Source organism: Amblyomma maculatum, chromosome 2 (genome assembly GCF_055883805.1).
Source record: "Amblyomma maculatum isolate TAMU_Amacu chromosome 2, ASM5588380v1, whole genome shotgun sequence".
Classification (NCBI taxonomy): Eukaryota; Metazoa; Arthropoda; class Arachnida; order Ixodida; family Ixodidae; genus Amblyomma; species Amblyomma maculatum.
The window spans coordinates 50,947,119-50,964,952 of NC_139345.1; the positions used below are offsets into that span (position 1 = coordinate 50,947,119).

The 17,834-nt window shown below is 43.8% G+C and overlaps 1 protein-coding gene across 2 annotated transcripts in view; it reads left to right on the forward strand.

Annotated features, from left to right (window-relative positions):
* The window catches only part of yrt (erythrocyte membrane protein band 4.1-like yurt), a 37,450-nt gene extending 22,717 nt beyond the window's left edge, over positions 1–14,733 (forward strand). Inside the window, exons 12-17 of one of the 2 annotated variants that reach the window (XM_084594105.1) lie at positions 385–672; positions 2,481–2,589; positions 6,748–6,807; positions 7,436–7,520; positions 9,243–9,644; positions 11,556–14,733. In XM_084594105.1, coding sequence (XP_084450231.1) covers positions 385–672; positions 2,481–2,589; positions 6,748–6,807; positions 7,436–7,520; positions 9,243–9,644; positions 11,556–11,777 — 1,166 coding nt within the window. In that variant the 3' untranslated portion in view covers positions 11,778–14,733. The remainder of the gene's footprint in view (positions 1–384; positions 673–2,480; positions 2,590–6,747; positions 6,808–7,435; positions 7,521–9,242; positions 9,645–11,555) is intronic. The other variant, XM_084594106.1, reaches the window with a different exon arrangement.
* Positions 14,734–17,834: the final 3,101 nt, after the last annotated feature.

Here is a 17,834-nt window from a genome sequence, read left to right on the forward strand (position 1 = left end):
ACTTTTCGCTGGCAACGGTGGTACTGCTCTTGCTGCACCATTTTGAAGTCTGGGTAATCTTTTTTTCTGCAAAATAGGTTGCATATTCTGAAGTCTTATTTTTCAATGCTTCATTGCTCTGGTTTCATTCCCCAGCACGTTGCTGTGGATGCTCCGCACCTGAGAGGGCATGCTGCCTCTGCTTGAAGGCCTGCCTGCAAGGTCTCGACAGAGTTCCGCTCTGTGTAATTGACTCGATAGGTTACTGACTCAGTGACCATTGAAACTAACTGTGTAGCAGTGCTTTGTGACTTCCGAGCCGAGAGGCCTTTGAAAGGCCCATGTGGCCTTAGTAATTTGTAGCAATGTTGCCTTGTTCATCTGCACCGGCCTCTTTTGTGCCAGATGCTGAGGAGCTGAGTAGGAGGCTGAAGGCTCTGGACAGCAGCTGCAGCGGCAGCGGTACCAGCTGCAGCAGAAGCAACAGCAACCGGAGCAATAGCAACAGCACGGCGAGTGGTCCCAGTGGCGCAGGGGGCAAGGACTGCTGTGCCGCAGGAACCGTCACTGTTGTCTCGTGCGGTGTCAAGAACAACCAGGCCAAGGCCGGCAGTGGCATGCCCAAGCCCATACCACCCGACCAGATGAAGTGCAACATCCTGAAGGCCAAGGCAGAGGAAGACAAGCGCAGGAGTGAGTCAGTGGTTATCCCCTACAGTACCTGTCCATGGAAACAATAGCCAAATGTGGTGCGCATCATTGTTAGATGAGGTGCAGAAAGCCACAAAGTGCATCACACGTAGCTGTGACAGCAATTATTTAATTATTTTAAGGCACTAATTTTGCTGCATGGCATAGAAAGTGCTATAAAGGGCAGCGTTACGAAAATTCGTACAGTCCATTCGTGTACGAAATCTCATAAACTCGAGCATAAATATTTTTCATTAACCATAACTGCAAATGGGACTCATCAGTGGACGTATTGCGCTTTCGGGAATAGTATTGCGCACAAGATAAGTTCTTGGGCTTGTGCACAATAGATGGTGCACAGTGCGCCGCAAATGGGTGCTTCGCGGTGAGGGCCTTTGTCCAGAGCTGGTACCTACTTCACCACTGGCCACTCTGACTTGCAGCCTCCAAAGAGACCTCCTCCACCCGTGATAGATGGGGGGAAGGGGTTACATGCAAGTGGGTAGGTAGGGGGGGGTGCTCAGTTGTCTAGTCGGCAGGCATTTAGCATAAGGTGCGTGTCAGAAAAAAAGATCCACCATCACTTCCTTCGGCGGCCAGAGGCACATTATAGTCAGGTTGTTAACGACACATCTTTGCAAGCTTTGTCCAGAGGCTAGATAAGCCCGCACAGGCATGTACTGATACTCGCTGATATATATTTTATTACTATGACAGATCTCAGCATCGCCAAGCGACGCTGCTTGCACTGCAATGGAATTAGAGGGATGGTGGTAAATAAATCTGCAGTAGCCTGAGGTGCCTAGTGCGCAGTCACTGAGCTGTTGCACTTATCTTGAAGAAACTGATGTTACGTCATATTTGGAATGCAGGCTTAATGTGCACTCGGAAAGAGCGGTTTGGTTCAGAGAGTGTGTATTTCAGTGATGGAAAGGGGAAGGGTTGTGATCATTTGGAGCTGCTTTTACCTTTCTTGCAGCCAGTTCAGTGGAGTAAGAGAGAGGCCACACAGGAGTGGGTAGGAGTAGCGTAGGGGTGGGCACAGGAGTAAGCGAGGTTTGTGGGAGCTAAGGTTGATACATCCCTAGAGCTGAAGATTGCAACTTAAGTAATGATGGAACACCAGACGAATGAGTTACCAAAGTGCTTATGAGACCTCCTTGAGGTGGAACGTTGGGCAAAGCAGTAGAGGCGGTGCCACTGACAACGGTATGTGATCTTACCTTGTCATAGTTACCGTTCATATTCGTCAGCCAAGCAGAGGTAGGCCTGCGTGCCTCACGGAGTGAACGTCGGCATTGTAGAGGCAGCTTTGGAGGGGTTGCCTTGAGGTTCTCTGCAGTTCCTGGAATCTTCAGGCAGCGTGAAGAGCTGAAATTACGGACGGGAGGTGAACACAGCTTAAAAAAGCGCAAAAGTAGCCGATTGGTAGACAGGGCCACAGCCCAATTTCGTCTTCGTCTTCACTCCTGTGGTAGCAATTCACTGCCAGTTTATTTATAACTGACATTTGAGTAAATAAGTTCAGATAACAAGAGCCCACTGTATTAAGGTTTGCTGCAATTTCCTTGTTGTGCGATAAGCAAGTTATCATTTACCATGGAAGATATCTGGCTGGGGCACAGTCACCATTTCTATGCTGCCCGAGTACCACTCTGGCTTCAGGTATGCATTATGGCTTGAGAACTCTTGCTGCAGATGGCACACTTGTGATGGTATTCTTTTCTTTGCCTATGTTTCTTTGTAGTGCAGTGCTGACTGCCAGTTGACACCATGATGGCCCCCTTTTCCCTGTTGCTAATCCATTGCAGTGCCAAGTCTGGGTGTTGTCGGGGAGAAAGTGCCACTGCTTCTGTCAGATGACGAAGATGCGAGGCTGCCTGTTGCAGAGAAGTACAAGACTGTCATACACGTGAATGGGTGAGCAGATATTCCTAATTATTGAGGAATGCGTGAGCTGTGAAGGGCAGTAAATAACTGTGGCAAAGAATTTTTAGTGTACAGCCAACTTTTGTTCGTTCATTTGACACCGTCCCTGAATACTGCCATTGCGTTCAAAGATCTTGGGAGAGCTAGACCAATAGGGTATGTCAGTGGAAGAAAAATGCAGAATGTGTGCCAACAAAATCAAATTTTTGTACGGATCACACGCAACACCTGCTATAATTGATGACTAAAGGACCCGGAATCATTGTTATGTCCTGTGTCCTAGGCTGCAGCAGCCGGCCAGCGTGCTGGTCATGTCCTGTCAGTCATACTCCTGAGTGCAAGCGGGTTCGTGAACTCTTTGCCTCGTCAATTGACACTAGCTCTGGCCCACGCAGTGTGGCGCTATTTTCGAAAGGCGGCCACAGCAAATAAATTAAGGCCGGATACAACAAAGCTTTACTCTGGCTAGAGTCGCTCTTATGGGAAAGTCAGAACAACTCTACTGAATTAGTAAAAGTTGATTTTTTGGATCTTTGTGTCTACGTTGACTGACGTATGTCTGGCCGCAAAAGGCGCTTCTGGCTGAGAAAATTGAACTTTACAAATCTTTGTGTTTCTCGATTCGAACTCGTGATATCTACGCGAGGAGGAAAAAATTAAGGCAACACTTAAGTTCCGCCATTAAGGGCTAGGCACGATAGCATTTCACTCTCACTAAAGTAGTTTTCTCAGTTTTTATCTTTATTACGTCACTGCTTAAAACTTGACGTGTCCCAATGCGCGCTCAGCGGAACGTGCTGTTTGTGTTCGATGCAATGCTGGGAGGACTCCACCAGTTGATTACGCAATAGCGTTCACACACACGGAGGATGTTTCTCACTTTTTTTCTTTCATTCATTGTGGATTTTCAAACTACAACAGACAACAACGCCGACGCCAGCTTTTCCTTACACATGTAATACAGTCAAACCTCATTACGGCGAAATAAAAAAGAAAGCTAAATAAAATAAATCCGATATAGCTGAGACGTAAAATTTGGTAAAAAAATGTGAGCATAAGCAGCATGTTATGGTCGGTGAATGACAACTTGAACAATGCTTACTAAAGAAAATAAAACTGGCAAACATGTCGCATAGTTCGAGTTCCGTTTCGAGTGTGCTTGCGGCGATTTGGGAGGTTGCAAAAAAATGAGTGCCGGTTAGGTTGGCTTTCCTGCGCAGCACTGCTGGGACACAATGGCAGCGGTCTATGCACCAGTGTTCAGTGTTCATGCAGTTACTTGCACTAACAGTGTGGCATAATGTTTTAGGCTCATTTTCCATGTTCAATGTTCATGCAGTTACTTGCACTGGCAGTGTGCCTTAATGTCTGAGGTTCATTTCCCATGTTCAATGTTCATGCAGTTATTTGCAAAATTGGCTAGTAATTTGCAACACCTGTGCACTTGGACATTCGCTGCAAAAAAAATCCTGGGACATGTGAAAACTTTCACTGATGCAGAAATGTCGTGGTCGTGAACACGGACCAAACATTGACAAACTGGACTTTATTGTTCATAAAGAGTGTGATTTTCATGGTATTCCAAAAATCTTGAACATAAAAGGTTGCATGCATGAAATAAGTGAGCCCCTTACACAGGCCATCAGGATCCTTTTTTTTCCTGCATGCAGCATAAAATTGCCTGTTTTGCCCCGCAAGGGTTTGTAGAGACCAGGCTGCCTGGAGGCATTTCAGCATCGACAAGGCGTGTGTGTGCTCGTGTCACTCTTGCATTGAATAGGGGTTGCATGCATTTCAGAATCATTGCTTGGGATGATGCGACTGAAGTGTGCCTGCTTTGATTTTTCTAAGTGTTTCGTAACAAGCGGTACCAAATATTGCATTTGACATTTATTTAGATGGTTCAGTTGTCAGATGATGCTAATACTGGAAGGTTCTATCAAAGCCATTTGTGCATTGAGAGAATGCCGATACATTACATTCTTCCTTCCTTTTTTTCACTTCTTCTTTATTTGCCCCGTTTGTCATTTGCATGTACTACTTGTAAATGCATTCAAGTCGAATGACATGATTTTGTTCAAACTAGGGGTGTGCGAATATTCTATGTTTTGTATACAACTGAGGCACCTTTCTTATTTAGTTCATATTCAATTCGATAAATGTATATAGAGGATTTTCCAGTATCCAGAACTGACCAAAACTGCTGCCTTTCATAAATCCGTCCACGGAGAATTCGCATTATGTGGGTAAATTATCTGAAGATTGAGCTTAAACTGTAACGAAACAATACAAAGATGTCCCCTTAGCATTGTGAGGGTTCGACCTAGTGGGAATCATAGTGCAACCAACACACAGAGAGAAGTTATTGTGCGGAATGGAAACTGTGAGACTTGGACAGCATGCAAAATTACGCAAGTGGGCTTTCCCACATACCACATTGGAGGAATAAAAAATGGCTGGCTGGCTGCTTAAAACTGTCACATCATAAAGGCACATAGTATATTTTTTTGTTCGATTTTCCTGTAATGTGTTATGCACCTAATGCTTTGAACCAATGCATGTCACCTAATGCCTGCACATTTCTTTTAGCGCGACCTTTGCCATTTTGTTTTGTTAAACCATGATGTGCGGGAAAGCCAGCTCGAGGAATTTCGTGGGGCTGTCTCAGAGGGCCAGGCAGAAGGACGCTTTACCCCTGTTTAATGGTGTTAATGATAGATGTCATTTCGATAAACAGGAAGCTTGCTGATGTGGTCACTGAACAAACTCGAGTTACTGACGTTCTAGTTGTAATAAAGAACAGGCAGGGGCAGGGTATGTAATGCAAAGGCAAGATAATTGATGGCATGCTAATGGTAGCTGGGTGGATTCTGACAGAAGGCAAATGTAGCGTGAGGTGGCAGAAAATTAGGTTGGCAAATGAGATTAGGAAGCTTGCAGGGATCAAATGGATGCAGCTTGGACACAAGACTGCAGGGTAATTGGAGGGACATGGGAGAGGCCTTTCTTATGCAGTGGGTGTAGTCAGGCTGTTGATAATGTTTAATGGTGCATTGTGATCCACGCACATCTCATCTGATGTGCATGTAACAGAAGGCATGACAGAAGGCCTCTAGCAACATGGGCCATGTTGCTAGAGGCGAAAAGAAAAAAAACAACCTAACTCCTTTCACTTAGTTTCATTGTCCGAGCTTCACTGCCAAACTTCATTTTTTTGCGATATTTCATGATGACATTACAAGTTGCATACTTCAGTGCTGTGTGATCAAGCAGTAGCTACTTGTGTGCATGTCCTATCTTTATGTATGGGGCCGAACCCACCTAGTTTTGTTTCAGTACTTTATTTATTTTACACCCAGGGCTTACAAAAGCGTTGTAGAGGAGAGGGGCAGGCATAGAAATGGTGGGCTACAGTTTGACTGAAGAAGAGAAAAAGGAGGCAACAACAATAACAAAAACTGCACCTGTCCTAAACGCGTGTATGTTGCAAGATGTGCAGTATTAACGAAACTGAATAAATAATGATGCAATGTTTGCCTGTTTATCTTTTTCTGAAGTTTTTTTTCACACTGAGGAGATATTCGATATTCCAAGGCATTTATCGTAGAAAATTTCATTATTTGCTCACTCATACTTAATACTGATTCCAAAAAAACATGCCGTGCTGTGAAAAAGAGTGTGCAGTACGTTTTGCATGGTTTGTTCGGTAACTGGAAAAGCAATGCATACCGTACACTGGGGTGTGGTAGGCTGATTTGTCAGCTGTGCTGTTTTAGTTACGAAGGGTAAATCTTTCAACCATTTCCTGCTGTTGAGGCAGAATTCAGAGCCACCAACTCTGGATCCTGTGCATGACATAGAGCCTGTTGCTAATACACAGTGTTATTAATGGTATGTTTACAATCTCAACAAGCTGATACGAAGTCATTGAGAAGCCTGATTCAGCTTGGCTAGTAATAGACATGTCTTGTCAGTCTAGATGTGTTCGGTTCAATTTGCTTTGCTTTGAGGACGCTTCTTGTGCAGCCTGTAACCTTTGGAGATCATTATTTTTTCTTTATATTTTTGGCTGATTTTGTAATGATAGATGACCTTGAAATTTCAGTTTAAATGCTCTTTTTTTCCCTTCTCTTTCCCTTTGCTTGGCAGTGAATCAGGTGATTGCCCTGGAGCCAAAGCAGCTGTGAATAGAGAGAAATTAAGACACTGGTAAGTTCTGCACTTTAGTTGCGGACAGCACAGTAAGTTGTGGGATGTAAAGGGACAGCATTGAAATAAAAAAAGAGGCAGTGTGGATCACCTTGTGGCAGATATCTATTTGTCACTTGCTAATGTTTGCTGCAAGTTGCTTCAGCACCAGCTGAACTGGTGTGCACTGCTTGGTTAGGCTCAAGCGAAAATGTTATTGGAGTGAATAGCTTATACAGCAGTCAAGGTATGAGAATGAGCCCAAGCCTGCAGGGTTGTATCCTACCTCATTGCCATCACTGACTATTTATGCCTTACATGTCATGCAAGACACAGTGTGCCTGTGAAGGCAAGTGTGCTGCAAAAGAAGTGGAGCACACCAAACGTGTGGGTAAAGGGCACTAGTAGTACAGCATAAACTGTCATGTGTAAGTTGTTCATAGGGTTAGCCAGCTGCATTGTGGCGTTGGGGAAAGGTGGTTCCCCATCAAGGTTAGCTTATCCTGTTTCACTGTATCCTTCATCAAAAGCCTCAAACGTATGCTGTGCTTTCTGTGTGGGGAATAACTTGCGACATGCCTTAATAGTAGTGGTTTAACTATTGCAGGATCCTTTCATTGCTTTTAATGATGTGGCTGCTTGATTTCAGTGATACGCACACTACGAAGGATCTCTTGGCCGATAGTACTGCTACCCTCAGCAATGGACACGCAGGTGACCTAGTGGCAGCATTGGTGAGTTGGAATATTTGCACTGTTCTCTGTGCGGAGAATGGTACACATTGTCTGGCTTGTTTATGCTTAGTGCCAGGATTACAATGGTCAAACAGTGCCATTTCAACCCCCTTGTTAAATCGAAATCTGGATAATGTGGAGTGCTTGCTCAGTCCCAGCCTCTGTTCATGCTCTGTAACATTGGGCACTCACTAATTCAAACAGTTCAGGTTTCGCAGCCAGCAGTTTGTTCATATGTGCACTTAAGGGGAGGTCACGTCGAGTGTGACCAACACTGCAAGTGGTTGTACACACAGCTTTCCTCAAACCTGAATTGCTCTGTGCATTGTCACATTTGTCATTCACATTGAAGTGCACTGTCTGTTGCTACTCCTCGTAGGACAAAAGTGCATGAGTTGAATGACTGTCATGACCTCTTCGGACAGTGCCTCATCTCTGGGTCTAGGACCACTGTCCGTTAGTGGATGGGTACACTTGCTGTGCTCCCTTGTTCACAGAAGTAGTATAACTATACTAGTGCTAGTTACTGCATTAACTTTGCTGTGCTGCTGTTTGAGCCTCATGAAACTACGACTGGAATCTCTCATTTTGCACCACTCATACCCCACTGATTTGTATATATAGCACACACAGCCTAATGTGCAGGTGTGTAAGGGTGCACATACAAGTGCATATTCATAGTTCATAACTATACTTGGGATAAACACTGGTACACCTTTTGTGAGAAGTTTGCACCCTAAGAGGTTTGCTTACTAGCCATGTGGTGGGGCTGCTGCAGCATTTGGGGAAGCCCTGCCTGTAAAAAAAGGGAAAGACAAGAAACATTGTTACCCTCAGGAGATTCAAAACACTGGAGATGCATTGCGAGCCACACGGTTTGGCCCAGAAGCAAACCCCTTGCACTCCAAACTTTTGACAAAGGTTGTACATGCATAGCGCAGATTCATTGTGATGTGAGCCTGTACTCGGGGACCACTTTCTATGGCTCTGCAGCCAAGGAAATGGGACTTGAGCTTTTCCTACTACCACACCATGTAGTTCAGGACTATCTGGCCTCATTTAATCGTTTCGTTTCTGTCTTGACCTTGAAGTAATAGTATTTGAGCAGCCATATATATGCAGAAGTGTGTTCCTTTGCAACTGAAGGCTAATATAGCTGTAAAATCATGACTAATCAATAGTGCACATGACACACGCTGTCAAAACAAGCACATTTGCGAAAGTGCACCAGAACCGACGGGGAGACGTGGCAGATGCAGCCTGCCTATGCTTCATGGGATTGTCGATAGGCGTCGCAGCCGTCGCACACCCACGGCATGTTATGCCCACACTGTACCGGCGAGTACTATAGTATAATCTTGATCTAATAGTAATATTAATGATTCCGTAATGATATAATATTTCCAAAGACAAGATCTGCGAAATTTCTGGAGGGACTACTATATTCTGCTGAGGAGTGTGCTGATGCATTTTGGCTCTGTCGCTTTTGTCGTGTAGCCGCAGAAAGTTGTCTCCTATGTAGGCTCCAATGAGCAGACAGCACATGGGCTGCCTGTCTCCTAGCAGCTTGAAGTAATGTAGAGGTTGTCAAGTGCATGCCTAGTGCCACTGTGCCAGCAGAGTACTGCTACAACGACCATGTAGAGAATGTCCACAGTGATATTCCCTCCCCCTGTGTGTCTCCGTGCTTCCCTCCTCCCCTCCTCCTCCTCCACCACACAGCCACCTGGGTCGTCTGCCGGCAGTGGGGCCGCCAGCGCCATGGGCGGCTGTAGCCCGCTGCCGGCACACCTGTCGCGCCAGCAGGCCAGCAGCCCCGATTCCTCGCAGCTACTCATTCAGTTTGATAGCGAAGACGAGGAAACAGTGCCGCCTACTCCACCAGCAAGCTGCAGGGCTGATGCACTACTACCCCTTAACAACAGTAGCAGCACCACTACCACCACCACCCCACTCCTGGCTCTTAGAAAACCTGTCAGTGCACCAGCACCTGCTGAGCTTGCCCTTCCTCGCCCTCCCCCTACCCCTCCCACTGTTGCCACTGCCCTCGAGCCACCACTGCCACCACCACCACCATCTCCCCCGTCTCTCCCCAAAAAGAGCTTGGATGGTGTAGTGCTCACTGTAAGTCTCGCTGCTGCTGCTGCACAGTCTTATTATGTATGTACACCTGTGGAGGAATATGAATGGAACATGCTGGACTGGTGGGCTTTGTTGCACTCTATGCAAAAGGAGGGCACACTTTGCACAGGTGCTTTGTGTGTACCCTCCTCCTCGTCTTTGCAATGTTCGTTTTGTGCTGCAACCTGCAGTTCTATAATTCTAACATGCCCAAATGTTTGCCCTCATAAACAGATCTCCAGAGCATGATTCATTTGCTGTTGTCCACAGGTGTGCTTTTTTATTTTATTTTTGCCATAATAAATAAGCGCGGCCTGGAGCGGTCTTGGTGCCCTGCTGTGAGATTGCGGTCGCTCTCCTGGTGTTTCCGTTGCTGTAGTGATGTGGGAAATTCGATCTGCTCGTTGTGGCTTTGAAGTGGTAGAATTTTCACAGCAGCCTCACAGCAAGGTCTGATGACCAGCTTTCCTAAAATGCAAAGTTACCTGCACTTTTTGCACTTTTGACAATCTGTTTTTTGTCTTGCTTTACCATCTCTCCTTTCCTTCTTTTTATTTGCTCTGAGGAGCTTAGCGGTCTTTGAAGAAAGCAACAGGGTGCACAGCTGTTTTTGGGCGCCATCCTTTAACACTGTAAACTGCCTTCATTCCCCAGAGAAGTTGACTGCGTGAATGCGTGTTTAACCCTGTAAGTTTTGCTTGGTGGATTACTCGTAACTTTAACCCAGGGTTGTAGAAGAATGCCAGTAGTAAATATTCGCTCTACACATGCATTTGGAAAGTGGCTACCATAGTGTTCCCTGAAAGCCAATAACTGCAAAGCATATGCATGGCTGCCTTGCTAACTGTTAATGGCATCCCATTACATATACATACTACACTGGTTCATCTGTTTTTAAGGAGGTGACGAAACAGTTCAATAATTTTCAGATGTTTACCAGATTAGAAGCCTGTTTGCTTCTTATTTTATTATAGTAGGCCTTTGAGCAAGTTCCATGCTTGCCATAATTAAATATGTTTCTGGCACTGGGAACTGTCTTAAAAAAAAAGCTTGGATCAGTTTTTGTTTGCAAATCTCAAAACCCATGAGCTGGACTTGTTTGGATTTATTTTTCTCTGCCTCAAGTTGCTGTGTAGATTTAGTATATTGAGCTCGAGATCGCGGTATTGAATATCTGGCTGTAATGCAAAAACTCATGCAGTGTTTGAAATCGGTGCACATTAAAGAACTCCAGGAGGTTTAAGTTAATCTCAAGCTGCGTGGTCCTGGAAGTATTTCTCTTTTCTTCTACCCATTTCCTTTATTCCTTTCCACATAGCAGTGTCTACCTGGAGTCAGACAGTGCATGTTTCCTGTCTTCATGACCATTGCTATTCTCAGTTTCTAAAGCTTTTTTTTTTCTTTTTCTCTCAGTATGTTGTTTGCATCTTTCCCGGTACCAGTTACTGTTGTTTTCTCATGGGAATTGCATGGTGCAGTTATTCTTTGTTGGCTTGTTGTTTTTTATGCCTGTCCATATATTACTTTTTATTGTCCCTCACCAGACATGAAACAAGAACTAGCATATTTGGAAAGGAATTTAAGGATACTTGTGCTGTTGAAAAAGCCCTTATTCTCAAGCCTGCACTCTGTTAGCTTTCTCAGTGATTGCCGTATGCGTGGAAATTTCCACCAAAACTGGGCAGCTTGTAATTATATCACTAGTATTAACTGCTTCTAATGATTTCTCGTTAATTGGCTCTGCTAGCGTCAAAGGCCTGTGCATTTTCCTTACTGATGCTCCTTTTATTGGTGCAGAAGTTTTACGGCACACTTGTACAAAGAAAGAATTTAAATCTCCGTGCGTATATCTGGTTCTTGAAAGAAATGACTCATCAGCATCCCTCAAGCTGACTTTTACCATGCACGTTGCAGGAGACATCATTTGCGGGGGCCAACCCTGTGACACGCTCCCTCTCCTCTGCGAGCCACCCACGCATCAGCAATGGAGTGGTCGCTGCTCCGGTGGTGGTCAAGCGCACACTGTCCAACTGTGCCAGCAGCCAGTTGTCGCCGTGGCACGTGGGCTCGACCGATGCCACCCCAGCTCCCAAGCGTCAGGTGGAGAGGCGCACTGTCATGACCACGGAGCTTTGACAAATCACGGGGACAGAGAAGGAGGGGCTGTGCCCCCTTTTACCGCTCTTTTTTATTGTAGTTTCACCTTAACACAGTGCAGACTGCCATCATGCTGCAGACTGCGTATGCTTGGACAAGGGAATTGTGCATCATTAGACTGTGGAACTGGAATCACTGTGTGACGAGCAAGCCAGCGACTGCCATGTTTTGAAAACGCGTGCAGAACTGTTGCACAAAGAATTTCTGGTGCTACTTTGCAGTTGAAAAAACAAAAACATTGGTGGTGTTCTGGGGACTACATGTTGGCATGCTACTCGTTAAGTTGGTCTGCGGTGAAGCGTTGCTGCCCCCCCTCCCCCCCTTCAAAAAAAAAAAAAAAAAAAGATGGCAAAAAATGTTTAGGGAATTGTGCTCCTTTCTACATTTATGCAGCAGCACCTTTACACATCTGAATAATTTCTGAGAGCCAAAACTTGCAGCTGGTGCTTCATTTCCCAAATGGATTGAAAAGCATGCTGTCATCTTACATTTTAAAGAAGCGTTGGGTATCGTTTGTACCCCTTACGTGCGCATTTTACTCTGCATTCATGAAGCTCTGTTGGAACACTCATGCATGCGTCACTGCCTGCCTATGATTTGAAATTGAGCAGCTGGCCATCGTCATAATCTGTGGTTAGATAAGGTATTAACAGTAGTAGTGGGTGGAATCAAGTAGGACTCTGCTTATAATTTATCTATCTGCAGGTGACAAGGTGTTATTTGCAAGCAGGGTGCTCTTATGAATGGACAGTATCGTGACTAAAATTAGTGCCAGCATGCCTCTTTGACCAAGCCTGCCTTGATGCCCTGTTTCCAGTGGGGGGGTGCAGCTGTGCATCATTGCAATTGTCACTGACATAATGAACGTTTCCTGATAGGTCTAACTCAAGAGTTGTGCAGGTTGGCTAATATGGCTGATTTCTTTTTGTAATGCTGGCCTGTCAGTTGAAGTGCCTTGTGTTTAAGAGTTTTGCACCCTTAATTCTGTGTGACCTCGGTTCTGGGTGCTGTGAAATATGATTACCACATATGGTTAGTTGGCGCAGATTGATGGCTGCATTGTACTTTTTGTACTTTAATAACTGTTTCGATGAATGAGCGACTTAAATTTGGCATTGTCTTAGGGTAACAGCAGGGACTGTCAGAATTGTTCAGCCAGGGGAAGGTGGCCAACTCTTGGAAACATGCCCTCAAGACACACAAAGAAATTTGGATGTGTTGGTCTATTTCAAGCAGTTTAGTTTCTATGGCTGTTTAATGCCACTACAGCTACTATTTTATTTGTTCTTACGTAGCGTGTTGCACTCTTGTTTTTAATGTTGAAGCCAGAAGCTGATGAGAAGGTGGTTGTGAATTATTTTATTTTTCCATTGTCTGTTTTTATTCTTACTGCTGACGTTTCCTGCAACATTTTGCATTTGTATAGTGCCACTAGTGTTTTTATTCCTGTACCATTTTTTTTTTTTACTCTGTTGTCGATGTTTCTGGAAGGGAGATTTTTATGAAATAGACTTCTTCTAGCAATGTTTGATGTGCTGCAAGATATGCGAGGTGCATTTGATATTTGAGAGCTGTATATGAATTAATGGTGCACTTTTTTTATCTAGTGATGTTATTGCATCAGGAGATGTTTTGTGCAAGGGTGTTATTTGAATACACAGCAGATTTGTCCAGAAATATGATGCTGTTCCTTGGGTACCAAGCTCTCATATGCTTCTTTATAGTGAAAGATAATGCTGCTCATTTAATTGACAGCTCAGTGTATGGTGAAGTTGAGTGAACTTACTGCTTCATGTTTTTTGTGGACACCCGCAGCCATGATAGCAGCCTCAGAGTTTTCTGTTGTGGCCATTTTTGGCTTATGCAAACATTGGCGCAGTGTCTTTAAATGCACCAGTTTTTAATCATCTGAATCGCCTAGCACTGTCAAAGTAATCGAACTGCACCAAATTATTATAAACGAATACATGAATAATGGCTCTCGGGGTATGAACATTGAAAGCAGTTTAACAACCATTTGAAGCAGACTTACTTAATATGTTAAAGTGAAAGCTTTTTTTTTATTTCTCTTGATAATCTGTTCAGTGATGTTCATTATTTTACATACTGTCATGTCGAGCTTTGCAAAGATAAAGCTTGGAGCTGCACCTTTGTATACATCGCTGGTTTTGGGCAGCCTGCATTCTTTGTGCTGGTCCTGCGACCAAGGCTGTATAAAAATAGCATTTCTGCTTTTGGTTGTAATTTTGACAGGTGTTGAGAATGTGCTGTAGTACTACTATTCATAACGTCTGCCACCATTTCACAGTAGCACCTCTGAGATGTTTCCCTCCTGGTATCAGATTTGCGAGCTTGTAACTGAGGAACAGCATTAGTCATGTGAGCTCTTCCTGAAGAGGTACAATTATATTTTTTTTTGCAATAACTATTGTCCTATTTTTGACTGGCCTTTTTTCAATCAGGACGTGTGGCATCATAATAATCAAGGGTGGTGATAATTCTCAGTGATGGGACCTAAGTGCCTCTTGTACACGTGTTTCTTTCTGTACTTGCACGTCTTTTTTAGATGTTTGAACTCTTTAGTGTGCATTCACGATTTAGAGTATGCAGCTTGCTTATCATGGAAAAGAAAGATGGCAAAGCAAGTAAACATTCCATCCACTTTTTGTGTCTGCGCTAACAAGTGTTTGACCTCGTGCCAGAGAGCTTGCTCTCTGTAAGAAAAAGTGCCGTCCAAATATTTTTAGCGATTCCTGCCTGTGGGCTCGGGTGTGAACTATTTTTGCAGCTTTTTTTTTATATTCTAAAACTCATTCCATAAGTGCCATTTTTCGGGAATTCAGTACTTCTTGTTCCTTTAAGGTTTACAAAAGCTGCTAGTTTCATGTGCGTGTATGCATGTTTGTGACAATAAAGCAAGGAGATAGATATTGCACACTGTTGGCAGACTTCTATTTTCAGTTCTTGCCATGTGCTTGTAGAATAGGTTGGCACAGAGATGGTAGTCATGTCCACCGACACTGGAACTGCAAATAAAGCTGGTTTTCACCTAATGCCTGCCTTGTAATACTGTTAGCAAGGTATTAAAGCATAAAAGAATTGCAGCAACTGAATGCCATTTCATTACATTTGTGTCTTGACACATTACGACAGGCTAGATATTTAAACTCTAAAGGAATCGCGAAATAGTTTGATATACTGATATAATCTGAAATATCCTATGAACAACCTAAGGCAGGAATGCATTGCACTTGTGTTACTTACAGGGTTCTTGCATCAACGTGCTACCTGCTGTTAGCCAACCACTCACTAGCCATAGTGTGCTTTGCATAGAAACCATAGTAGGTGGTGCTTAAAACTAGCCACAGCTTGTCAGTGTTGAATCCTGTCACCGGTACACTATAAAATTTTTCCCCCATATTTGCTACTTGAGTGAATATTCATACAAAACGACCAATTGTGCAAAACATAGACGCCGTAGCAGTGGAGTTCTGTATTAACTTTATGGCTGTCAAATTATATGCACAGAAAAATGACCTTTTCCTACTGATGACAAGAGAGAACTGGCTAGAGTGATTTGAACAGTGCATGTTGCAAATAGGGACAGCGACTGCTACATGAGCTTTGGTCTCAGAGATAGGGTGTCAAGACAATGCTTGCTGAACTTGCCCGAGCCCTACTACTGCATCATCAAGGGGGCTTTAAAGATGAACTCCACCACATGAATGGACCACAATGTAACATTCAGCTGTTCATCACGCGTATATTAATTGTGGCAGGATGGTATGCAGTGTCTGTGCAGCTCTGTTTTTGGAACAGTTGTCAAAGAATGCAGCCGGCCTTATTTGCCCTCTTGCCAGTTATTGTAGACCACAATCAATTTGTTTTAAATAATTTGGTGCATATAATACATTTGTCTCAAATAATTTGGTATATATAATACATTCAGTAGTCACAAATAATTGAACAGGTGAATATTTGATTCGCTATTCAGACACTATTGCTAAAAATAGAGTGGTGCATTTGGTTTCCACAAAGCCTTCAGCAGCGAAGCACAGCAGGCGAGGGCTGCCGTTAAGCTTCAGTTAGGTTGGCTTGACTGTACGACAGAAATACAGCGTGGAAAACGAGTACAAGAGATTGAAAGTCACTCGAGCACATCCCGATGCCAGCAGGTGCCCAATGTTGTGCAACTGACCCATGTCCGTGCTCTGAAAGTGGTCGAATAACTTTGCAGGAGATGCTCCGTTCCATTATTGAATGCACCACTGAATGCAATTTCGCTAAAGGTGAACATTGTTTTGCATGGAAATTTGAAGGGAAATATTTTGATCATTAGATTGAACAATACCGTAGTTCGATATACTCAGGCTTGACCGTGTGATATGTGTTAGTAAAGTGACTAGAATTATGTGCAATTTTTCTCGGTATGAACCATTTCGGTGTACTTGCTAATTAGAATGGAAACCTCCTCTCCGGGCAGTGGACACGGTGAAAATACACCATGCCTATTAGGGCTCAAGTTCGTCACGTTAGTAGCATAAGAGCTACGATGGGAACAAGACCCCTCTTATCCCAACTGGATGAAAAATGTGGAAGTGCTTTAGCGATGGCTTTTACTGTTGCTCTCTCATGCTTTATAGTGCCAAGTGCCTGGTCTGGGCTTCTTTCCATTAGCAGTATTGCTTGAACGATTGTGAAAAAAGCTGTATATCTTTAGCTATACTGAAAGCTGCATGCAGCAGTTGTCCGCTGAACGAATGCAGGCATGTACTCGTGATTTGCAAGGCTCAAAAAGTTTGATTAGGAGACATCATGTAATCTTGCCTGTACTATAAGCACCCTTAACTGTACTCAATTTACTCTTACGACGGTGATCAAGATAATGCATTTGGAGCTGCTGAAATTTTGTCTAATTTCCACTTCACTGCTCATGGTCAAGGCTCCCTACTGTCTGCGGTGGAAAATTTTAAATCTTGCCGAGAACAAAGAATCCAAAATATTATGCAGAAAACATCAAAGAATGCTTCACAATGCACCTCACATTATATCTGACACCATCTTCAAGACAGATAAAGTAACTTTCACTGCCAGGCTTAGAGACACCGTGAGAAGCAATGACTTTGGGAGGGGGGAAACACTGTGGAAATTGTGCGCAGTGAAGGTAGCTACAGATATGGAAAGAAGTCTGCATGGGTCTCCTAGCAGGAGAAAGCACTGAAAGAGTTTTGTGCAGTAGTGAGAGCAAGAAAGGGCAATAGGGAGTAGGACTGGGCAGCTTAAAACACACAGTGGTAACAAAGGCTGCTGCTTCATGGGAAACTGCTTGCAGCTGCACATCGAGGGCTTTGCTTTGCTCGACTGCGGCACAGGAATCTGAAGCATTGCCTTTTGGAAAACATTGACATGGCCATTGATTCCGTATTTCAGTGTGCCATATGTGGATCTTTTTTTTTTCAGTGCAGAGGGCCTGGCCTATACTTGGCCTCAGCAGAAGTTTTATTACAAACATATTTTTCTGAAAATTCCCCGTGCTCTCGAACTCCCCTTTCTTCCATATTCGTGTAAATAACAAAAATTAGTCATCTTTCTAGCGTTACTACCAATGTCCGCAACAACAGAGGGTAGAGAATGCGAACACACAATTCTGCAGAATACTTAATTAAATCTGGAAATTTTCAAGATAGCATGGAAAACTAGGTTCCTAAAGTGCTTAAAACGATCTAAATCACTGTTCTTTTTAGAATATTATTCCTTTTTCTTCAAAAAGATTTATTATTATGGATGGCTTGCTTTATGGATAGCCTTACTTAAGATACACTGCGTCCATGTTAATGAGACAGGATAGCGCTATTTTGGCCATATCACCTTCTGGATATGTTTCTTTATTTAACATGCATTCTCTTGCACAGCAGAGTCTCGAGAGGGCTTTCTCTAGCCCATTAGGAAAACACCTTCCCCGGAGGTTTCATCACCAAATGATGGAAATGACAGTCAGCCCATATAGAGTCCCTCATACATCTATTCACTAGTAGC